Genomic DNA, 20,263 nt, shown 5'->3' on the forward strand with positions numbered 1-20,263 from the left:
CTGCCCGTCCTGATGACGAGGCTTGACGAGGCTGGAAACAGTGGTGGCGGAGCAAGTCATCTCATCGCCGCATGAAAAGACGTATGCCCTTTGGCTGCGGTATATATGTTGATACTTCTCGCACGTTCTCCGGCATCAGGCCCATTGGAGCTGGCCGTTACCATGTTCTTTCTGGCAGCTAGGCGAAGGCACATTTCATCTGGCTCAATACCTCGGTCAACACGCCTTCGAAGTGAAGCCTCCCCAGCTGCTGGCACGGCTGTTTACCGGCCTATACCGGAATTCGGCTTCAACCCTCGACGAAACACGACACACTGAATGGTTCTCATAGGCTATCCGCGCGACGACCACAAAGAAGCTTCCGTAACAAGCTCCACTATCAAAAGCTCACCGGTACTTGCGCACTCCACAAAAGCCCCGCATAATGCGGGCTTCTCCTGGTAGATTTTGGGGATGTATACCTTGTAGTACGCCCCGTTTTCCATGCCGTCGAACCGTCTGAACAGCTGGCCAATGCACCTAGCTGGAGACCCAAATGGACCGTCGAGTTTCCCACACTTTCGGCTAGGATGTCAAACTTACTCCAATGCCGCCAGGCGTCCACATAGGAAAACGAATCCCGGACATGATCAGATCGGCGACGCACATATCATCGAACCATGGACCGTTCGTTGACTCTAAGTTTTCCTGAAATCTCGCCGCGAGAAATCTGTTCGACGGATACCAGGACATTTCGACATCATGTCAGCCTTCAATAGAGGCTACGCTCAATCGCTGAACGGTTTCTGGCTACAGGCGGGCATCACACTATGCTCCGCATGGGCATTCACCCTCTTCGGTACTTCCACGTCTGAATGCTGTAAGATGAGCCTCAGTTGACATCTCGCCAGGCTATGATCAAGGTGTCCTCGGTGGGCTCATTGCGCTGCCAAATTTTCTCTCAGCAAACCACATCGACCCTCAAGCTGCCGACCTACAAGGGACCATCGTCGCAATATACGACATCGGCTGTCTGACAGGTTGTATCGTTTGTGGGTTCGTTGGCCAGATGCTCGGTCGGCGCCTGTTCATTGTGATTGGAGGTGTCCTTGTTTGCTTTGGTGCTGGGCTACAAGCCGGAGCACATGGTACGGCATATCTGATCTCTGGCCGTGTCATTGCTGGCTTAGGCATGGGCCTGAATACGACGGTAAGTCCTCGTTCAGACCGTCTCCACATGTATTCCTCCCCACGCGATGGGAAGCAAACTGACTTATCGATGCCAACAGATGGTCCCAATCTGGGTTGCTGAGACGTCCAAAGCAAAGACTCGAGGAGCCTTGATCGCAACCCAGCTGTCAATAGTGATTCTCGGCCTTACGATCGCTTATTGGTGTAAGTTGCCCTGGTCCCTGAGCTTCAAATCAAGGGACCCAGACTCCGGCATAACTAGAATGCCTTCCACCGCACCTCCCTCCTTTCCCACAGCTGATCAATTTCTGGTTTTCGGGATACACAAACTGACGTACTCACGCAGTCGACTATGGGATGATTCGTAACCATCCCAACACGGAGGCTGTCTGGCGCCTGCCCATCGCGTTCCAGGTGGTCTTCATCCTCTTGACATTTGCGACTATATTCTTTCTGCCCGAGTCACCCAGGTATCTGTACGCCCAAGGCCACATTGATGACGCCGATCATGTCATGGCTCGCATCTACTCTGTGCCGGTCGACAGCGCTGAGGTGGCCAAGCAACGATCGGACGTGTTCACCGCTCTTGAGGCAGAGAAAGAATACAACTTCACCATCAAGAACCTCTTCTACGACAATTCTCCCGTCAACACGACTTGGCGCTTGTGGCTCGGTGTCCTCGTGCAGTTCTTCCAGCAGATGGACGGGTGAGTCGACTCTTCTCCCCAGCTGGCGGGCGGACGTAGAGAGAGATCTCCCTGCCGAATGCACCTCAAGCATCGAGACTGATCATGGCATCGTGAGAACAGGAACAACATCGTGTCATACTATGCGACCTATCTGTTCATCAATTCACTCGGAATGTCGCAGAACCAGGCGGCCATCACGAGCGGTGGCGTGACGCTACTCTTCCTTGGAGGAACCTGCTCGACGATCTACACCATGGAGAAATTTGGTAGGAGAACAGTCATGCTATGGGGAGCCGTATTCTGCTCGCTTTTCATGATTCTGTTCACGATCGGTCTCGGTGTCAACAACGACTCGTCGAACAAGCTTGCTGTGGTCAGCATCTTCTTGTTCGAGTTCTGCTTTGGGGCCTCTTGGTGTGATGCGCCATGGATAGTGAGTACGCCCATCACTCGCTCGAGTGCCATGCTGATGTGGCTGCAGTACGTGCCGGAGATCGCACCGCTTCACGTCCGCCATATTGTAGGTCTTCGCCCCTGCGTAAGTGCTCCCTATCGCAGACTGACGAATTCCATCTAGGGCACTTCCATGGGAGTATTTACCCAGTGGATCATCACCTTTATCGTGGTCAAATTCGGACCAATGGGTATTCAGTCGTCCGGTTGGAAGTTCTATCTCCTGTTTTGCGTCTTCAACGTCCTAGCGATCCCTTTTGTCTACTTCTGTGTCAGAGAAACAAAGGGGCTAAGCTTGGAGGAGATCGATCTGCTTTTTGCCAAGAAGGAATACAGACATGTGCTGCAGGCGAGGCTGAGGGGCGATCCTGAGGGAGCAGAGAAGGGTGGCGTTGACGAGCAGGAGGTGGCTCTGGAGCCGGTCGAGAAGAGCTAAGGAGAGGAGCACAGGCCGGTCGCACAATTAATGAGAGCAAGAAATCGGATGTGTTTGTGGCCGTCAACCTCGCTCCGAATGGCGGGCCAATGAGATGCCACACCTTTCCGTGTGGCGGCGCCTTCCTGCGTGTCCTTGGCTTCCCCACCTTCCCCATGAGATGCACATCCATCACGAATGATCATGTCAATTCTGCTTCACTTCTCCCTCTCCGAGCCATGGTACAGTCCGGCTAGAGCACCGCGCGTGCTTGATCTGAACGTCGCGTCCGATCCTTGCCGGCGACTGCGTTCCTTCGGCTCTAGAATGAATCACTCTGCCTCCCTTGTTACTGCTGGTGACTCATTGCTCAAAACCTTAGCGGTGACTGAGCCACCACTTTCCCCAGTCAGCATGGCGGCGGTGAAGCCACAATGACCACCGGCTACCAAATGGGCCATTCCTGGTGCCGTCATGAATCCTACCGAGATATGTCTTCGGAGCACGCAAAGAAGCGGCTTTCACCCTAGCGATCCCTCTTTAAATCGCAAGCTCCCCAGACTCACCTGGAGAGCATCAAGATCGAAATCTCTCCACAGCCTTGATTCGGCACTTCGCCATGTTAATCCACAACCCTGCCCTGGCCGACGAGGTCGCTGCCCTCAATGCTATCTACGGGGACGGAGTCCTTGTCGCCAGCTTCTCCAATGAACACCATACAACACTATCGCTCAAGCTGCCGGCTTTTGCTTTCTCGTTCCTCCTTCGAGTCTTGAACGATTACCCGCAATCACCGCCTGAGATGCTCGGAGTAGACGACTTGGTAGAAAGCTTGAAGCCAGAAGTCCAGCAGGCCGCTGTCTACTTGGGAGCTTGCATGCGTGCAGTCCACTGCCCCGAGACTGTCTCCCTGTTCGATACTATTGAGGAGTTCCACACGATCTACCGATCTTTACACCCGGAAAGCCAGCAGAGCGACGGTCCCGACCATGCACCAGAAGAGAAGCCTGCCACCAGAGCCGAGATCTTGAAGGATTTGGCTCTTCGCGCTAGGGCTAAGACGGACGTCAAGTCCACAAACAGGCCTGCGGGGGAGTCACCTTTCGATATAGTCGATTGTTCGGCCTGTCTTGAATCATTTTTCCGGATTGACACAGCAAATCTGCAATGCAAGCATTCATTTTGTGACGATTGTCTTCGCGGTAAGCACTGTGTCTCCTTGGTAGATCTGTCAACGGGACCCTCTTTAGCTAACACGGACGCGTAACAGAGGGCGTTGTTAGCACATTCCTATCCCACGAAGAGATGACTTGCTGTGGCCAAAGCATCCCCGTCAAGCTAATCCGGCAACGGTGTGATTTCACGGATGACTTTATGGAAGCCTTTTGCCTGTGGCTGCAGGAACGTAATGCGCCAAACCCGACTTACTGCCCCTGGGAGGATTGTCTCACCTACATTCCACGCCGGTTTATTCGGGAAGATTACTCCCGGTGCCCCTTCTGCGACAGAGCCATGTGTATGCTCTGCAAGAGGAAGGACCACGGCGGGGTGTGCAGGCAAGACAGGAAGCTCAATGCTCTGATTAGAAGATCGGGGTGGAAGTTCTGCCCCTGCGGACAGCTCATAGAGAAGAATTTCGGTTGCAACCATATGAGATGTCGGTGCGGTGAGGAGTTCTGTTATCACTGTGGAAAGCCCTACGATGGTCACAACCCAACGTGTACTTGCGGCTTGTTCGGGTGAAGGACAACGGCAGCGGCAGGCCGACCGCCTTCACATGTAAAGCTATGTACCCTGTACAGTACGATGAAATGTGAGATTCCTGGACCGGCACGCGCCGGCGCCGGTCAATCGCTAGAATCCTGTCCGGTACGGATGGGATCCTAGGCATTCACAAGCCCCTTGTACTCGTCCCAGAACATATCCATGGCCTCTGAGAACGACTTTGTGGGGAGCTCCAAGACGTCGTTTGCGTATTCCGGCCGTCCCTCATACTGATTCCCCTGCCCGAAGGTCCCAAACGTCAACTTGGGCAACTGACTATTGTCGCCCTTTCGGACGGCTTCCTTCCCACTCTCCAACCACGGCCCGCTCTCCACACTCTGCACCTCCCAGCCCGGCACGCGCTGCTGCACGGCATCCAGAATCTGGCGCTGGCTCGTCCTAAAGTCCTGCACCAGCAGGATCCTGTTCCGGGACACGTCGGGCCTCTCGATGGCGCGCACGACCGCGATGGCGACGGTATCGAGCGTCGTGGCCACGAACTTGGCGTCCCCGCCGTCCAGCAGCACGGCCTTCTTCTCCTGCCAATGCAGCTGGAAGAAGCCCGAGGCGACGCCCATTTCGAAAAACGCGTTGCAGCAGACACTCGTCCACTCGAGGCCCGCGCTCTCCCGGGCGACGCAGTAGTCGCGCACGTCGTGCTTGATCTTGAACATCTCGCGCAGCTGCAGCAGCCAGTCCGGCAGGTCGTCCAGGCCGAATTCCGTGGGGAAGTACCGTTTCACGTTGGCGGCCACGCAGGCGTCGATGAATTTGTACTGCTCGCCCATGCCGAGCATGGAGACCGCGGCCACGACCACGTCCACGCCCCGAAAGGCCTGCTCGAGTTGCTCGGCTGGGTAGTCGTCCGGGACGCGGGTCACCGTGACCGAGTCCGGGAAGGTGGCCGTTGAGGATTGCCGGGAGAGGACTTTGATCTGGAATTTCTGCGGCGAGGCGAGCAGGTGTTTGAGGATGAGGGTGCCGAGGTTGCCTGAGGCGCCGATCAGGCAGATCGAGTGGAAGGCCATTGTGATTTGTTGGTGCTTTGGTTTAGAGTTTGCAATCGGTGTGTTTCCCAGATAAGGTGGAGAGGAGGCCAAGTTCACGATCAGAATCAAGAGCAAGAGTAAGGTGAAGGCCAAAGTTCGAGGGACCAGACGTTCGCCCACCTAGTCTTGGTACGTAGAGTAGTGTCGAGACGAGTCAAGCTGGTGTCTGGCGCGCGCGGAGGAGAGGACTACGAGTTAGAGACTGTAGGATAAGGATCGAAAGTGTACGGTGCGTTGTAGGTGACTCGTACTGTGTATGTTCATCTGCACCTAGTCGACACCGTATGGACCGTCTATATAAATACAATGTATTTTTCTTCTCACTCCTGTCATGTATGTACTCCACGTCGCTCGGCAGATCGAAGAACTCGTGGGGCAGCGGGCACGCAATACGAGCAACGAGGTACCGCTAGAATGCCTTTCGCGTGACGCACTCCTCCGTACAAAGTCACGTGCGCGAGTGATTTCGACGTGTCGACATTGTCGCAAGAGGTCAACGACCCTACCTAGTACCGCTTAACTTTGACCCTGACGCCAACATTTTCAGGCTCTCTCACCAGATCACTCTGAAATGTTTATGATCTTGGCTCAGTGTCGAACCAACAGATCCCAATGTCCCCCGCGAGACACCCGCGGTTCTCAGTCATTATTGACCCCACGTTGGGGTAGACATGATGGCGATCCTGACCTCGTATTCGTCTCCAACGTGCCCAACCCACAGCTTGCTTAAGGAGGTCAGCCTTGCTGGGTAAGAGTGCGTGAGCAGGTCGTGAGGTGTCGACTGGTTTACTGAGGGTGCATACAACCGGAGAATTCTCGCCCTTTGACGCCGAGCATAGATCCTTGGATCAATTCCCGGTACTCAACCTTTCCGGAGGACTGTGCTTGGCACTGTTTTCCTCCCGCCGACCTCACCGTCGAGCTGCAGCTGATCAGGCTCTGACGGCCTTGGCAGATCAAAGGACGCTTCCGCAGCCATGCTAAGTCACCGAAGCGTTAACGGCCTCTATCTTGCTTGACTCCCGTGCAACGAGTCTCTTCGGTGCTGATACGAGGTACAATGTCCAAGTCCTCCAATGCTTGCTCTACTCACATAGATCATGATTGGCTGGGCCCGGTGCATGCCGAGCCTTCTGTCACAGCGTTCTCGTGATCTCGTGTTCAGAAGGTGGTTCAGCTCCACGAAGCGATCAAATGATGCTCGGCCGCCATGAGCAAGTCCATTTACACGATAGGTGCCGGACAGAATCGAAACACAGTGGTGCCCGGACAAAACGCAGCAAGCCATCCGGTGGTTGGATAGGTCTGTTCTCAAGCGACCGGACAAGACTCACCTCAAACGGGGAGTTCGGTGTCTGAATTTGAGCTCCAGCTCCCACGATTCTAGCAAGATCTGAAGAGCTGGACAGCTGAAATCCATCGCTTGCGGGGTTCGACACGAGCAGAATGCCATCTGGGACACAGCAACAGGGGCGGCTGGCTCCTCATTCGCCAACGAGTCCAGCCTCGTTCCACAACATCATACGGTTTCGATAAACAACGCACCATTCCTGAAAGCCACGGCATCAAACAGGCGACATCCTCGCGGGTCCTGTCTGATTTTGGTCGGCAGCTGTCCTCCATGGTCCAATGCGCGAGATCGGTGCTGGCACGGGCCCTCGCACACGAAGCAATGGCTGCAGGGGGATATGGGTGTTTGAGGGTCGCGAGTTCAGCTGTGACCTTTCCTTAGCCTTGTCTGAAGTAGCCCTGCGCTACTTAGTGAGAACCTGTCCCATCCCAACAAGCGCCCGGTACGCATGCAAACATCACATCTTCTCGATAACCTTCGAGAGAATCTTTCGGCTACCGCTTCAAGATGGGCTCGGTCGCCATGCTGCTGTATTTTTTCTTGCTGTCCATTAGCCGCGTACTCGCTTGGGGCGAGCATGGTCACCGGACGGTCGGCTATCTCTCACAAATGTACTTTACCACCGAGGCTGAAAACCTGTTCAACAAACTCGTGCAACCCAACGACGATTTCGACATTTCCGACGGGGCCGTGTGGGCAGACAGCTTTGCTACTCAGAGTAAAATGCCCTGGTCCAAGCCATGGCACTACATTGATGCCAAGGACGAACCACCCAAGAAGTGCAAAGTGAATTTCAACGCCGATTGCGATTCTGTAAAGAACTGTGTCGTCGGGGCCATCACAAACTTGGTGAGACCACAGCCAGTCTGAACTGCTCAAGTCTGAGTGCCGGCTAACAGTCTCCTCTGGCGGCTAGACCAAGCAAGTCAACAACCCCAGGTTGAGCACGAAAGACCAGAGCGCCGCCTTGAAGTTCCTCCTCCATTTCCTGGGCGACATTACCCAACCGTTACACACCGAGCAGAAGTGCCGAGGCGGTACGAGACTCATGGTGCAATGGGGTAAAGCGGGCTCCCGCGAGGAAGATCTGCATCAAGTCTGGGACAAGCTCATCATCCAAAAGCTTCGAGATTACAAGAAGCCCAGCGGGAGTGACCCAGACAATGGATACGACAAGAAACTCTCGCTGAAATGGGCTCAGGAGCTCAAGAGCAAGCTTGACGGAGGCATATTTGACCTTTCCGAGGAGTGTACTGACATTAGTAAAGCACAGAAGTGTGCCTTGACGTGGGCGTCTGAGGCGAACAGCTACGTGTGCAGCTATGTCCTCAAGGACGTCGGCACCAACACAGGGCCGGATCCATGCGAGGAGTGCTGTGAGTGGGATTGGCAGGGCCCGGAGGACTTGTCAAAGGAATATTACGAGGGCGCTGTTCCCATCGTCGAGGAGCAGGTCGCCAAAGCGGGATGGAGGCTCGGACAGTGGATCAATGGTTTAGCGGTACAGCGAGTCCAGATGGAAATGGCGGGCGTGGTGTTTGGCGACGATAAGGTCTTGCAGGTCCAGCCGAAGGAGGAAATCTGAATTGTAGAGCTGTACGGAGTGCACAGGAGCACAGAGATAATCGCTGTGAGAGCGGAGAAGGACGCAGTTAGTAAATGCAGGCTGCTGGGACTCTCCGTCTCCAGCCCCCGGCGCTCCCCCGTAACGCCCCGAGCGCCCCCATAACGCCCCCTCCACCCACGCGTGCCACCCATTGACGCCCTCAGTGATCCCCATCTTCACCCGGCGCCCCTTTCGCCAATCATGGACTTGCGTAACGCCGCGTGTTTCGTGTCTCGTGTCGGTCGCATGTCGCCCTTCAATTGTCCCTCAGCCGTCGCTCATTCATCCACATCCGCTCGTTGAACATGGCCTCGTAAGACGATGACGACTTTCCTTGTGTGCTCTTCACCCTCTCTTAGGCTCCAGCATTTCTGTTCACTCCCACCGCCAGCATGGCCGAAGATCCCCAACCTCTGACCCTGAAGGAACGCATCCAAGCACTGAACGCTGCCCATATTGGCCGCATTCCTGGAGAGCCGCCTCGACCCTCGTCTCAACCTCCTCCTATTGCCGCACAGCGTCCCGTGGTGATCAAGCAGCACAGCGTCAACATCCCGCCGGAAAAGGTCAATGGATCAGTCCTTGACTCGAGGCCGGGCAATCTGCCTGCTCCTCCACCTCCCCCTCCCGTCAGAAAGCAACCTCCGCCACTCCCCAGTCGGAATACATCGCGGGAAGAACAGAGGAGGGGTTCGGTAGCGTCGACCCTTTCAAGTGGCACAAATGACACATCTTCCACCAAGACGTCGACCATACGGACCAAGTCGACAGAATCGCTGAACAGAGTCAAAGCCCCAGCATGGGGAGAATGCCAACTGCCCGCTCTGCCGCCCCGAAACACCAACCCACAGGCTGCTACAAGAAAGTCGGACGAGCACCCCGGCTATGCGAATCGAGTCCCCTCGGCCACGGCTGTGGTCACGTCCGCCTTGACCCAAAAGGCCAGACCTGCTCCACCACCTCGACCCTCTCTTCCGCCGAGACGACCTTCAGCCAAACATGAGAATTTTCAGCAAGAGCCTGCTGCGGATGTCCCGATACGGAAAATGCCTCCCATGCCCTCTGCCGAGTCGATAGAGAAGGCAAAGAGGGCTGCTTTCGGTTATAATACTCCCAAAGAACAGCAGACCGCTCAGAGACCTGTGGCGGTCAGAGAACCGGTGCAATCGCCGATAAGATTACCTATATCTTTACCTGTGCGACAACCCTCCCTGCCTTGCCAATCGAGGGAAAATACACCGGTCGCACCAAGAGATGCTGAGGTCACTCGACAGCCGCACACTCAGCCAGCTCCCCCTCCCGTTCCGGTTTCTTCGCGACCAGATCTTTCGGCGATACAGGCGACGAAACCAAAGTTTGCCACGCCTTCATCCAATGGTAGTCTGTCGCCAACCGTCGACCTCTGTTTGGTCTGTCGAGACTTTTCAGGACCCGATCACCAAGCCACGCTCTTTCCCAGAACTCAAGTCACTTCTCTCCAGACATTGGCCCAACAGTTGACTGCACCATTTCCGTCGCCAACGGATAAAGCTCGAGCGATCTTTTCGTGGCTGCATCACAACATTGCCTACGATGTCGTCAGCTTCTTCAACAACAACGTGAGAGGCTCCACGCCACAGTCAACTCTGCAGACCGGACTGGCAGTCTGTGAAGGTTACGCCGCCCTGTTCACGAACCTGGCGACCTACGCGGGCCTGGAATCCGTCGTTATTTCAGGCCACGGCAAAGGCTACGGGTTCAGCTCGCTCGCCCCGGGCTCGCCACTCCCACCCTACAATGCGGGCCACGCGTGGAATGCCGTCAGGATCGACAACGGGGAGTGGAAGCTGATCGACGCGTGCTGGGGCGCAGGCCACGTCCAGGGCCCAGGCCAGCCGTACGTCAAGAAATTCCACTCGGAATGCTTCACCATGTCGAACGAGGAGTTTGGCATCAAGCACTTCCCAGGCAACAAGGACCACTTCTTCCTGCCCGGCGGCCGCCGCATGAGCTGGGAAGAGTACATCGTGATTGACCCGGCCAGTTGGCCGGATATGGTCGAGGGACCTACCATCTTCACCAACGCCAAAGAGGACTACTCGATCGGCGAGAAAACCGTGCACCCGCGCGCGCGGAAAATCAACGCGCGCCAGCAGCCCGGGACCGTCGTCCGCTTCCAATTCGGACTGCGCTGCGCGCATTGGACGCTCGAACACCACACGCGCAAGGGCCCGCCCCCGGTCTTCGTCGTCCAGGTCGGCGGAGTCGATGGGCGAAACAAGGATCTGGTCCCGCTGGAGTATTATCCCGGGCCGGCTGGGCAGGGCGGCGATTTGTGGTGCGCGGACATCCCTGCCTGCGACCTAGGCGCGCCGGGCCAGACAGTCACCCTTTTCGCGATCACGAGTTTCGGCAACAGGCAGGACTGTCGTGGGCTCAGCGTCAAAGAGTTCCGCGAGGGAAAGGGCAGGGTCGGAATGGGTTTCACCGGCGTTGCGGCTTGGGATCTTGTGTAAGATTAGATTTTATTATCCATATGCATGGCGTTGGCGGGGGTTATTTGGATCTTGACCATCACATCACATCACATCATGTCACGCCTCGAAGTTAATTACTGTACGCTGCTCAGGGGAAGCATGCGTATCGTGCAATGCAATGCGATGCGATGCAACGCCCTGGCCACGAGAAAGCTTGGGACAAGCCAGGTCCCGGAGGCGATGAGAGAGAGAGAGGGAGAGGGAATTAGGAAAAGGACATGGACATGGACATGGCCATGGACATGGAAAAAAATGACAGAGATACCCACTATTTCGTTCAGGCAGAGGAGTGTCAGAGAATAGACTACTAAGTTGAACAAGCAAGTTTTGTGCAAGAGTCTGAGGGGGAGGGCCGAGGGAGAGAACCGGCGACTCGAATATAGCGAGCGATGTGACTGATGTGTGTCTCTCAGCGTGCTTGAATTAGAACCCCGTCGGTGCCCCTCGTAGAAGGAATACCAGTTCAGCTCATGTCGGACGATCTCTATTCTTTATAAGGGTCCTCTATCCACTAGTCAGTGGTATCGCGGACGAGGCGATGATGCGCTCTATCTCTGCTAACTGAGCCTGAGGGAAGAAATGAGAAGGATATACTCCGTAAAGAGGCGGCTTAATACTATGCTGCGATACAGTGGGGGATACAGATGCAGATAAGTACTGTGTACTTTGTATGCGCTGTGGCAGCAACTCTTACAGCCAAGCAAATATATATATATATATGTATATACTCCGTATCCTGAGGATGTATGCTGTGCTATGCTAATATGATTCGGAGTGCGACTCCAGCTATCGGTGTCGCCGGACCGAGAATACGCTGTACTAATATTCGATCAATGTATAGATAGATGGATGAACACACAGAGGATCCTATCGGATCCGGACACGCACGTCGCAGGGCTCTACACGGCTGGAGCGCTGGACCCCAAGGTTGCTCGAGGACTCCTGGTTGCGAGCTTCGTTCTGAGCTTGAGCTTCAAATTCAGGCGTTGCTCGCCCACTGTGTTGCTCTGCATTTCCCAGCAGCGTGACCGAAACGTTCACGTCGATTTGCATTCTCTGGCTCGGTCTTTGTGTGCGAGTATAGCGTCGCCTCCATAGTTGTTCGTCGTTTCCCTGTTCAGCTCGGTTGGCCATGCGCTAGACGACCACTCTCCGCGCCTTCCACACCCTCCACGCCACGCACCAGCAACAGATGGCGAGGGTGACGCTGGCCGCACAGCCCCATGCCCATGCGCCAAAGCACAGATATCCATGGCATTCTCCCTCCGCCGTGTCTGCCTCTTTGTTGGACGCACTAGAGTACGCGACCGAGTATACGACGCTCCATACTGCGGCGCCACCGGCAGGCATCATTGCCACGACGCCCCAATTTGTCGCGAAGTTCTCGACGCCCCATACCACGGAGATGATGATGGGGACGAGAGAGAAGCAGGCGCCGTAGCCGAGGCCGAGCAGCGCCGACGAGATGAGAAACAAGCTCGGATGAGCCGACACCAAAGGTCGGATGCCTAGGTTCAAAAAGCAGAGTAGAAGGAGGAACGCAGAAGGGATGAGGAGCGAGAGGCGGGAGAAGTGGAACCTGGCGCTGGGCGGAGAGGCTGGGTTTGACGGCGGTGCGAACAGGTCCGATAATGTGCCTGTGAATAAACGGGCAAAGGTTGATGCCAGTGCGATGATAGAGACATGACTGCTTGCTTGTCCTGCGGGTGGAGCAATGATGTTGCCATCGCCATCGACAAAGTTGTAGTCCTTCGGCGTTAATGTCGGGATAATCGTGCCCAGGTTATTGATGTACGCTTCACCTGGACCGGTCACAAGGAAGAATCCGACGGCAAGAAGCCACATTGTACGGTCAGTGAGAAAGGCGTGAGTCGCGTGATTGAGGAGCCAGTACTTTTTCCGGCGGAGGCGGCGCGTCTCTTCGTGTTTCTTGATGAGTTGGGACTCGGACAGGAGGAGGTCGGCTTGCGAGTCGAGGTCGTCGTCCGAGTCGGCTCCGGAGCCGTCGCCTTCTTCCTCGTCGCTACTAATGGTGCCGTAGTTGACTGGCGTCGGCGCACGGGACGTGTCACGGTAGAATTCGCTTTCGTCCAGCAGACCACTCCGCTCGAGGTTTTCGACCCCATGCTCGATGAGTTCCTCTTCGTCCACAATTCGCAATCCCAGCGTGCCCAGTAATCCAACCCCGATCAATGTGCCCGCTAGGAAGACGAAGTATTTGAATACATCCACTTCTCCCTTGTGACCGTTGGGAAGCCTCTCGTACAGTAAATGCGCTCCGACCTGAGATTCCCACATCCCGCTCAATCCGAATGCCGCAATGGGAACGGCAAGCATGAAACCCCTGTATTTTGCGTTGGCGAAGTTCTTCGCACACGTTGCCACGGCCGATAGGTACATGGAGCAAGTGCCTGCGCCAATCAAGACGAAGGCAAGGACCATGACGCCAAAAGGCCATCCATTTCCAGGATGGGTCGCGGCATCTGGGGGCGGACCCGACTTGTATGTATAGGCTGCCAGAAGGTAGCCGGTGCCGAAGAGGATGGAGGAGAGCAAAGAGAGGGGCGGAGGCGAGTAGCGATCGCATATATAGCCGAACAATGGCACCACGAGGTACAAGCCCAGCTCGGCTGAGATTGACACGATGTTGACGCGGAATTGGGTGTAATGCAGGTCTTGCAGGAATCGAGCTCCATAGAGGGAAAAGGATGTGATTGATCCGGCACATAAACTGTAAGACAATCAGCCATGAGTTTTTGCAACAGGCCACTGAAGACGGTGCGAATCGTACCAGCTGAGCACGGCGGAGACGAAGCTCAAGACTCTGATAACCTCCCTGCGCATCCTCATGCGGTCCCGCTCGATGATTTCTTCGGCGACTTGGCCCATGAAGTCGAAGTCGTCGTCTCCAGGTCTGGGACGTGAGCCGCTTGACGAGCGTCGCCTGCGCCTCCGGTTGGCATCAAAGTCCAGAGCATCGATACCCGGGTTCGTAGGCGCCATGTTGTTGCCTGGCCAGGCGCAGCGGCAAACGGGTCAGCCTCCTGCTAGGGAGAGGTTAAGGATAGGGTCTTGATAAGGAATGCGGGCTCATGGCGGAGGCGGTGATATCACCAGCGTGATCGCATCTCCGATAATCATACAGTGTCAGTCCAGTAGAGAACGTGTCTGTGTAAACAGTGTCGCAGCGATGTGTTGTCGGGACTTGCATCGCATTGCCTCCAGTGTTGACCAATGGCCGATGACGCAATCTTACGTGACTGACTGCCGAAATGACTAGAATGTGAGAGTGAAGTGAGTTATTGGTCATTTACTGCTTCACAATGCTTCACCATCTTCTCATGAAGTTTAACTGATACTGTCACTTCTACATCTCTGCCATAAATGTTTCTTTGGAATCTGGACAGTCCTCCTTCCACATGTCTCGGACGGCAGCAATGATCGGCCCGGGCCAGCAACCTGGTCGAATGCACAGTTACGCCCGGACAGTGTGTGCAGATGTTCGACGTCAGCTGCCTTGTCATTAAGGTGAGACTGGGTTTAGCCAGTAATGACTTGCTAGAAGAAACTCGATCATGTTGGTTGCATCCAGTATATAATTAGCACATGCATCCGATGAATCAACGGCAACTCTGCTCTCACTTCAATTTGCCGGAACAGGCTACAGGGATCTGAGATGCCTGACTTGGCGGAAAGGAGATATATCGGGGCACGACGCCAGCCATCAGCTCAAATGCGGCGCGGATGGACAGACTGGTGTTGAACGCCGTTAGCCGACCACTGGTATCTGCGCCGAGACCCCAGAAGGCAGCTCCGACTAACAAGCCGACCGGCGAAGCCAGAGCCACGCCGGCAATGTGCTTGCTTGTGTTGACGAGTTGCTGGGTCGCAGCAGGCTGTGTCATCGGCTGGTGGACACTGGGCAGCTGAAGAAGGTATTTGTGTAAGTCGCTACAGGGTCCATGTCCTCTAGATTCATACCGAGTCCACCGCGTGTTCGAAAAGTCATTGAGCCAGAAGAGCTTCCACTGCCACGACGTGATCCCGACCTCGTCGATCGGGCTATGGTGAAGGCCATCGTTCTGGCTCAGGCTCAAGCAAAGGAGCTGGAACGGGCAGGAAAGACAATGTCGGTCATGAAATGCAAGGATGTCTTCTGGAAAACTCTGAAGACCGGTCGGCTTAGTGCGTCATTCCCTGCTATGACCTTCAGCATACACCAGAGATAGCAGCCGCATCCCGCAAGGTCTTGATGGCGGCAAAAGCAGAGCACACCTTGCGTCTGGAGATGGCGACAGCGGCGACCTGGCACTGCTGGTACTTATGTGGCAATGCGTCCATGCCTCACTCGCCCGGCCGGCGATAGGCTTGGGAGCTCCACGTATCGCGCGCTTCTGGAATGTCAGACCACCTCCAACGGCATGTACACGGCTTGGTGAGTTGGTCTCCGTCCAACTTCTTGATATCTGTATATCTGTTGCCAATTATGACAATTACATCCTCTAGCCCGGCGCCCACGTCCTTTGATGACTTGAGGCATTCCTTGGCCGTGCAAACATTTCGTTGAGCCAGGACTCAGGTCCGAACACGGTCCGTCGCGGATTTGAAGTCTCTTTTCTACACCCCACGACTCGTCGATCACATCGCAGAACTCAAGGGGCAAGAGAGCGCCATGCTCTTAACCCCCTACGAGAGCGCCTGCAGCAACAGATGATCTCTGCGGTCGGTGGAAGTGGGAGTCCTGCACTATCGCCTACTGGGGCAACCGAGTTGTGGCGCACAGAGGTTTGCCAGATGGTGACGTTGCAAGCCAGAAGGAAGGTGAGCGTTCCGTTATCCGTGGAGAAAACCCGGTTGTGGATCTGAATTCCGAGACTTTCACCCAGCGAATATAGAGGCAAGGAGGTGATGATATGATCGTGAAGGGTATCGCGGTGTCCAACCTCCAGTACGGTTCAAGCAGGCACAGTAGCCGTGTCGCCAACATCTGGGGACCGTTCTGACGAACGTCAAAAGCCCGTGTTGTCTGCTCGTGCAGGGATCCATCCAGTCGCCTAGACGGTGGTGTTGCTCTTTGAAACTCCTCTGGCCATCAGGGCGCCTAGTTTTCCAAGGCTCTCCTTGTGCTGGAGGCAACACAAACATGTTAACGAGGCTGTAGATCCTCCCACGGCAGCCGCGCACACGCTTTCGGCCATCACTAGCAGCGCCTCCTTATTAGTTTGGTGTGTTCTCGCCGACTCATTGAACTTCCTGCATCTCTTCCCCTTATCACACTGATTTAGCTGTCATGCCTCCCAACCATTCTCTCCAACTCGGACTCCCTACCTTTCATCCGTGAAGTATCATAACTATCGGGCCACGCCTCGCTCATACCATTACACTACCATCAACCAATATGTCTACCATTTAGTCTTTATCGAGCTCCTCCAAAGCAAGCAGTATACACAGGTTTCAAGACTCAAATTACAGAAAGTCGCTCCCCAATAGCATACGGTTATGTGTGTCCTAGGTTGGGGCGCGCATGTTGATTCCACGCCCCTGAAGCCTCGAGCCTCGCTGCACAAGAGCACTACTTAAAAGTACTTTGGCCGGGGTGGCCTACGGTGGTGCATATAGCGGCTCCGTACCCATCAAGGTTACACTGTATTTCACAGTACGCAGCGCCGTGCACAGCATCAGCTCTCACTTCTGGCGGGCAAGTTGCGTGTCCTGATACGAACACTGGTGGCCATCTGGTCCAAGAACGCGGCATATAACAACTATTGTATATCCGAGACAGGTGCTTTCCTATTCTCAATCTCGGGTGCATCGTGCCTATCTAGGGTATCTACCCACCTACCTAGCGACTGCAGGCCACTTACATAGCTTAGTCCTCGCTGTCGTTGGTGCCTCTCCGCGCCGTAGCGGATGGGCCTGCGAGGGAGTGCCGAACGACGAACCTCGTCAATTTCAGTACAGGGCTTGTACGATTTCCTTGAGCATTCTGACTCATCGCCGTCTAGTATACGTATTACCTACTGGTGGGATACACTTTGTTGTTCCTCCCTGCTGAGGGTGGTGTTCGTGGACGAAATACAGTGGTTTAGTGTGCTGAGGTAGATGGTGTTGTGGATGTCCTAGGTCACGCGATACTTGCATATACTCATAGCCAGTAAAAAAGTGAGCACGTTTGCTCGCACCGTTGTTCATCCCGAGGAGCATGCATTTCTCACCAGTACTGTAACTCTCGACCGATACCTCCCGCTCACCGATTACAGGTTCGAAAGCATTGTTGCGACTTCCCCTTCCAGAACCACTGGCGAGTCCCTGCGAATCTATCATCTATGGTACAAGGTACGGCATGCTGCTCGACCCGGCATTTGCACGCGATCGACCGAAGTGGATGCGAAGACGACGATTTCCTTAACTGTTGCGATAGCGCCTTTACTTTGTGGATTCCCATTCCGGATTCTGTGAGCGCGAGCTTGTTAGAACGATGGACTTCTCCAAGTGGGAAGAAAGGGTACTTACCTTGCGTAGAATGACCAAACCCTCGAGCGTGCTGCTCAAACAGATATATTCCTCGTCCTCCAACTCCGCTCGTTCTCCGTGCGCCAACAACACCGGCGTGCTCTGAGTCTGCCAACCGGTAATCGTTCGTGGTCGACCGGCTTGACCCACAACATCGACCGCTTGACCGACTCGTACATTCACTGTAAGTGGCTTCAAGTCTTCATCGAGAGTCACCAAGAATCTCGGGTACATGGCTGTAACCAGGAAATAGAGGAGGTAATGCGCGTCGCCCAGGATAAACTGTTTCGCATCGATCAGGGAGACAAGCACGGTCAGGAGACCTGCCGCAGCGACTCTTGACAAGACCTGTCGGTCGGTATGGAAAGGGTTGAGTGACATGGTTCCTTTGCCCATGTGGACGAGGCCCTGGGCGATTCGGACCATGAATAGCGAATTCTGATCCCGATGGTAGTAGCTGGCTAACTGTCTCAACAGTTGTGCGAGACGAGCATTGTTCGTCCCAGCTCCGACCAGTCCCATGGCGAAAATGGCGTTGATGGCAACATCATTGTCATTGTCGTGGCTGTAGCGTGACAGGGTGTCGTAGATCTTCATTTGTGGATTGCTGGGACTGATCAAACCCATAGCCAGAGGCACGGCCTTCCGGATGTTAGCCTCGCCGTAGTGCATGAGGTGGCCAAATTGACGGAGAATCATCTCCTGACCGACATCCTCGCCCATGGCGATCAGAGACAGGCCAAGTACAGAGTAGGATTGTACCAGTTGCTCGCCAACATTGTCTTCCTTGTCCTCCAAGTGGTCGTTCAAGAGGTGAAGGAGATCTTGCAGCTTAAGCACAGCTCCCGTACCTGCCCAGGCACAAACCGACGCCAGTGTCGCAGTTGGCAACGACATGGGATGATCAACCGCCTTAAGGATGTCCAGGATCACATCGACCTCCTCTTGCCGGCCAAAATAGAGAAGGGCCAATCCTAACGCCATGAATCTTGCCCACTTATCCTTGAGCTGCTTCTGCCTCACCTCATCCATCATCTGGGTGGCAATGGCCTCGGCGACTTGGTGATTCGAGGATCCCACAAAGATCATACCCAGTGATACAGCAGCCATCGCAGACAATTGCATCTCCAAGCCATTGTCCTCGAGGATGGGCAGTAGATAATCCAACAGGTCCTCTCGATTTGAACCAGCATACGACAACCCCAGACCCATAATGGCAGCCACTCTTATGGAAGGTTTGTTGCTGTTGAGCACATCGTCATCGCTGAGCAGGGAAATGACTGGATCACCCTCCATCCTGACCCCGGAATTGACCACACCATACGCCAGTAGAGCTCCAGCCTTGATGGAGTCCTCGGAAGCCTGTTGAAATCTATCAATGACGTCCAAGCTGCCCTCCACGTCCCATTGCATGAGCATTCCCAGCGAGGCCGTGGCAGACAGCATGCCATCATCTTTCGTCTTCCATACCCACGGTCGTTGCTCGCCTTCTACCAGCATTAGCTTGTCGGTGCCGAATCCTGCGTTGACAAAGGCGTTGACGAAGGCGCTGGCCAGGTTGTGCTTCGCCGAGTCGGCGGCGGCCGAGCTACCGCGACCGCTCTCCAGATGTGTCTTGTAGATATCCTCCGGCACTTTGGGCTCCAGGATGTTGAGCTCTTTAGCCAAGGTCTTGAAGTGGTTGGGCAGCTGTGTGTTTCCTATACACTCAGCAATCTCTTGATCATCCTTGCTGTCGCCGCCCAGCTCTACCGATATGCGCTGTCGGGCGATGAGGAAAGCGAGCTGTTTCTTCAACGCCACATCATCCGTCGACTCCAAGTCTTGCTGGATGAGTTCGTGGTCGTTCAATCTTATTGCAAGGACCATCGCCTGAGCAAGCTTGTTGTACTTAACATAGATGTCGTGAGCGGTTTTCAGGAAAGCGATATCGTCGGGATAGGTGAGCAAGTTGACCATGCTCGTCATGTACAGGCAAACACGGCCGAAAGTATTCTCGTCCAGGAATCGCGTGATCTCCTCGATCATCTCCAGCTCGCTGAGGAGATCCACGGCATCGGCTTCCGCGTTGTGGCTGAGGAAGTAGGGTACCAATGACAAAGCCAGATCCGTCAAGTCGCCGACGTCCTTTTCTTCTGTCAGGCGATTCTGGTATTCTTGACCGATCTCAAGCGCGAGATGTCTGATGTATTCGTGACCCCAGGACCCCAGATCGTCCGACCTGTTCGACAGCAATCTGTATTTCAGGGTCTCCAGCTTCTCTTCATCCCCATATGTCATGCCCAACACCGACAACATATCTGCTAGAGAGTCTTTGTCGGATCCTGCAGACCACTTGTCGTAAAGGGCGGCAATTTCATCGTAGTGAGGGCGGAGGAATTTGAGGGGTTTGGGCACGGCGGTCATGGAGGAAGTCGAGGTCTTGATGAAGTTTTTGATGGCGTCGATTGAAGGCTGGTACAGGGAGGCATCGTCTTCTTTTAATCTCTCGACCAGCATCTCGAGGTCACTCTTGAGTTGTTGATCCTCCTCGCTGAGTTCCTCCTCAGCAACAGGTTCGCCAGGCTTCTTTGGCTCGGCTGCTTTCTCGCCCGTCTTTTCTGTGGCATCGCTCTTCTCTCCATTTGACATGGGAACGTCGTCTGCCTTGCCCTTGCCCTTCTCCGCGGCGGTGGGCTTCTTGTCGTCCTGCGCCATCTTGCACCCGGCCCTTCAGTGGCCAATAAATGTGAGGAAG

The 20,263-nt window shown here is 54.9% G+C and overlaps 7 protein-coding genes across 7 annotated transcripts; 4 read left to right on the plus strand and 3 right to left on the minus strand.

The window, feature by feature from the left end:
- Positions 1-741: 741 nt before the first annotated feature.
- G647_07900 (uncharacterized protein) lies at positions 742-2,748 on the plus strand (the record flags this gene model as incomplete). Its single annotated transcript, XM_008732212.1, has 7 exons — positions 742-838; positions 891-1,189; positions 1,269-1,374; positions 1,517-1,877; positions 1,980-2,292; positions 2,341-2,379; positions 2,437-2,748. 7 exons carry the CDS (start codon positions 742-744, stop codon positions 2,746-2,748), a joined length of 1,527 nt encoding a protein of 508 aa, XP_008730434.1.
- Positions 2,749-3,346: 598 nt separating this feature from the next.
- On the plus strand, positions 3,347-3,994 carry G647_07901 (uncharacterized protein; the record flags this gene model as incomplete). Its single annotated transcript, XM_008732213.1, has 1 exon — positions 3,347-3,994. One exon carries the CDS (start codon positions 3,347-3,349, stop codon positions 3,992-3,994), a length of 648 nt encoding a protein of 215 aa, XP_008730435.1.
- Positions 3,995-4,610: 616 nt separating this feature from the next.
- Positions 4,611-5,519, minus strand: G647_07902 (uncharacterized protein; the record flags this gene model as incomplete). The annotated part of the gene is made up of 1 exon (XM_008732214.1): positions 4,611-5,519. One exon carries the CDS (start codon positions 5,517-5,519, stop codon positions 4,611-4,613), a length of 909 nt encoding a protein of 302 aa, XP_008730436.1.
- A 1,879-nt stretch (positions 5,520-7,398) lies between these two features.
- G647_07903 (uncharacterized protein) lies at positions 7,399-8,476 on the plus strand (the record flags this gene model as incomplete). The annotated part of the gene is made up of 2 exons (XM_008732215.1): positions 7,399-7,740; positions 7,808-8,476. The coding sequence occupies 2 exons, from the start codon at positions 7,399-7,401 to the stop codon at positions 8,474-8,476; spliced, it is 1,011 nt and encodes a 336-aa protein (XP_008730437.1).
- A 413-nt stretch (positions 8,477-8,889) lies between these two features.
- G647_07904 (uncharacterized protein) lies at positions 8,890-10,992 on the plus strand (the record flags this gene model as incomplete). The annotated part of the gene is made up of 1 exon (XM_008732216.1): positions 8,890-10,992. The coding sequence occupies one exon, from the start codon at positions 8,890-8,892 to the stop codon at positions 10,990-10,992; it is 2,103 nt and encodes a 700-aa protein (XP_008730438.1).
- A 1,158-nt stretch (positions 10,993-12,150) lies between these two features.
- G647_07905 (uncharacterized protein) lies at positions 12,151-14,016 on the minus strand (the record flags this gene model as incomplete). Its single annotated transcript, XM_008732217.1, has 2 exons — positions 12,151-13,744; positions 13,805-14,016. The coding sequence occupies 2 exons, from the start codon at positions 14,014-14,016 to the stop codon at positions 12,151-12,153; spliced, it is 1,806 nt and encodes a 601-aa protein (XP_008730439.1).
- Positions 14,017-17,439: 3,423 nt separating this feature from the next.
- On the minus strand, positions 17,440-20,223 carry G647_07906 (uncharacterized protein; the record flags this gene model as incomplete). The annotated part of the gene is made up of 2 exons (XM_008732218.1): positions 17,440-17,466; positions 17,527-20,223. The coding sequence occupies 2 exons, from the start codon at positions 20,221-20,223 to the stop codon at positions 17,440-17,442; spliced, it is 2,724 nt and encodes a 907-aa protein (XP_008730440.1).
- Between the last annotated feature and the right edge of the window lie 40 nt (positions 20,224-20,263).

Source organism: Cladophialophora carrionii, assembly GCF_000365165.1.
Source record: "Cladophialophora carrionii CBS 160.54 unplaced genomic scaffold supercont1.6, whole genome shotgun sequence".
Taxonomy (NCBI): domain Eukaryota; kingdom Fungi; phylum Ascomycota; class Eurotiomycetes; order Chaetothyriales; family Herpotrichiellaceae; genus Cladophialophora; species Cladophialophora carrionii.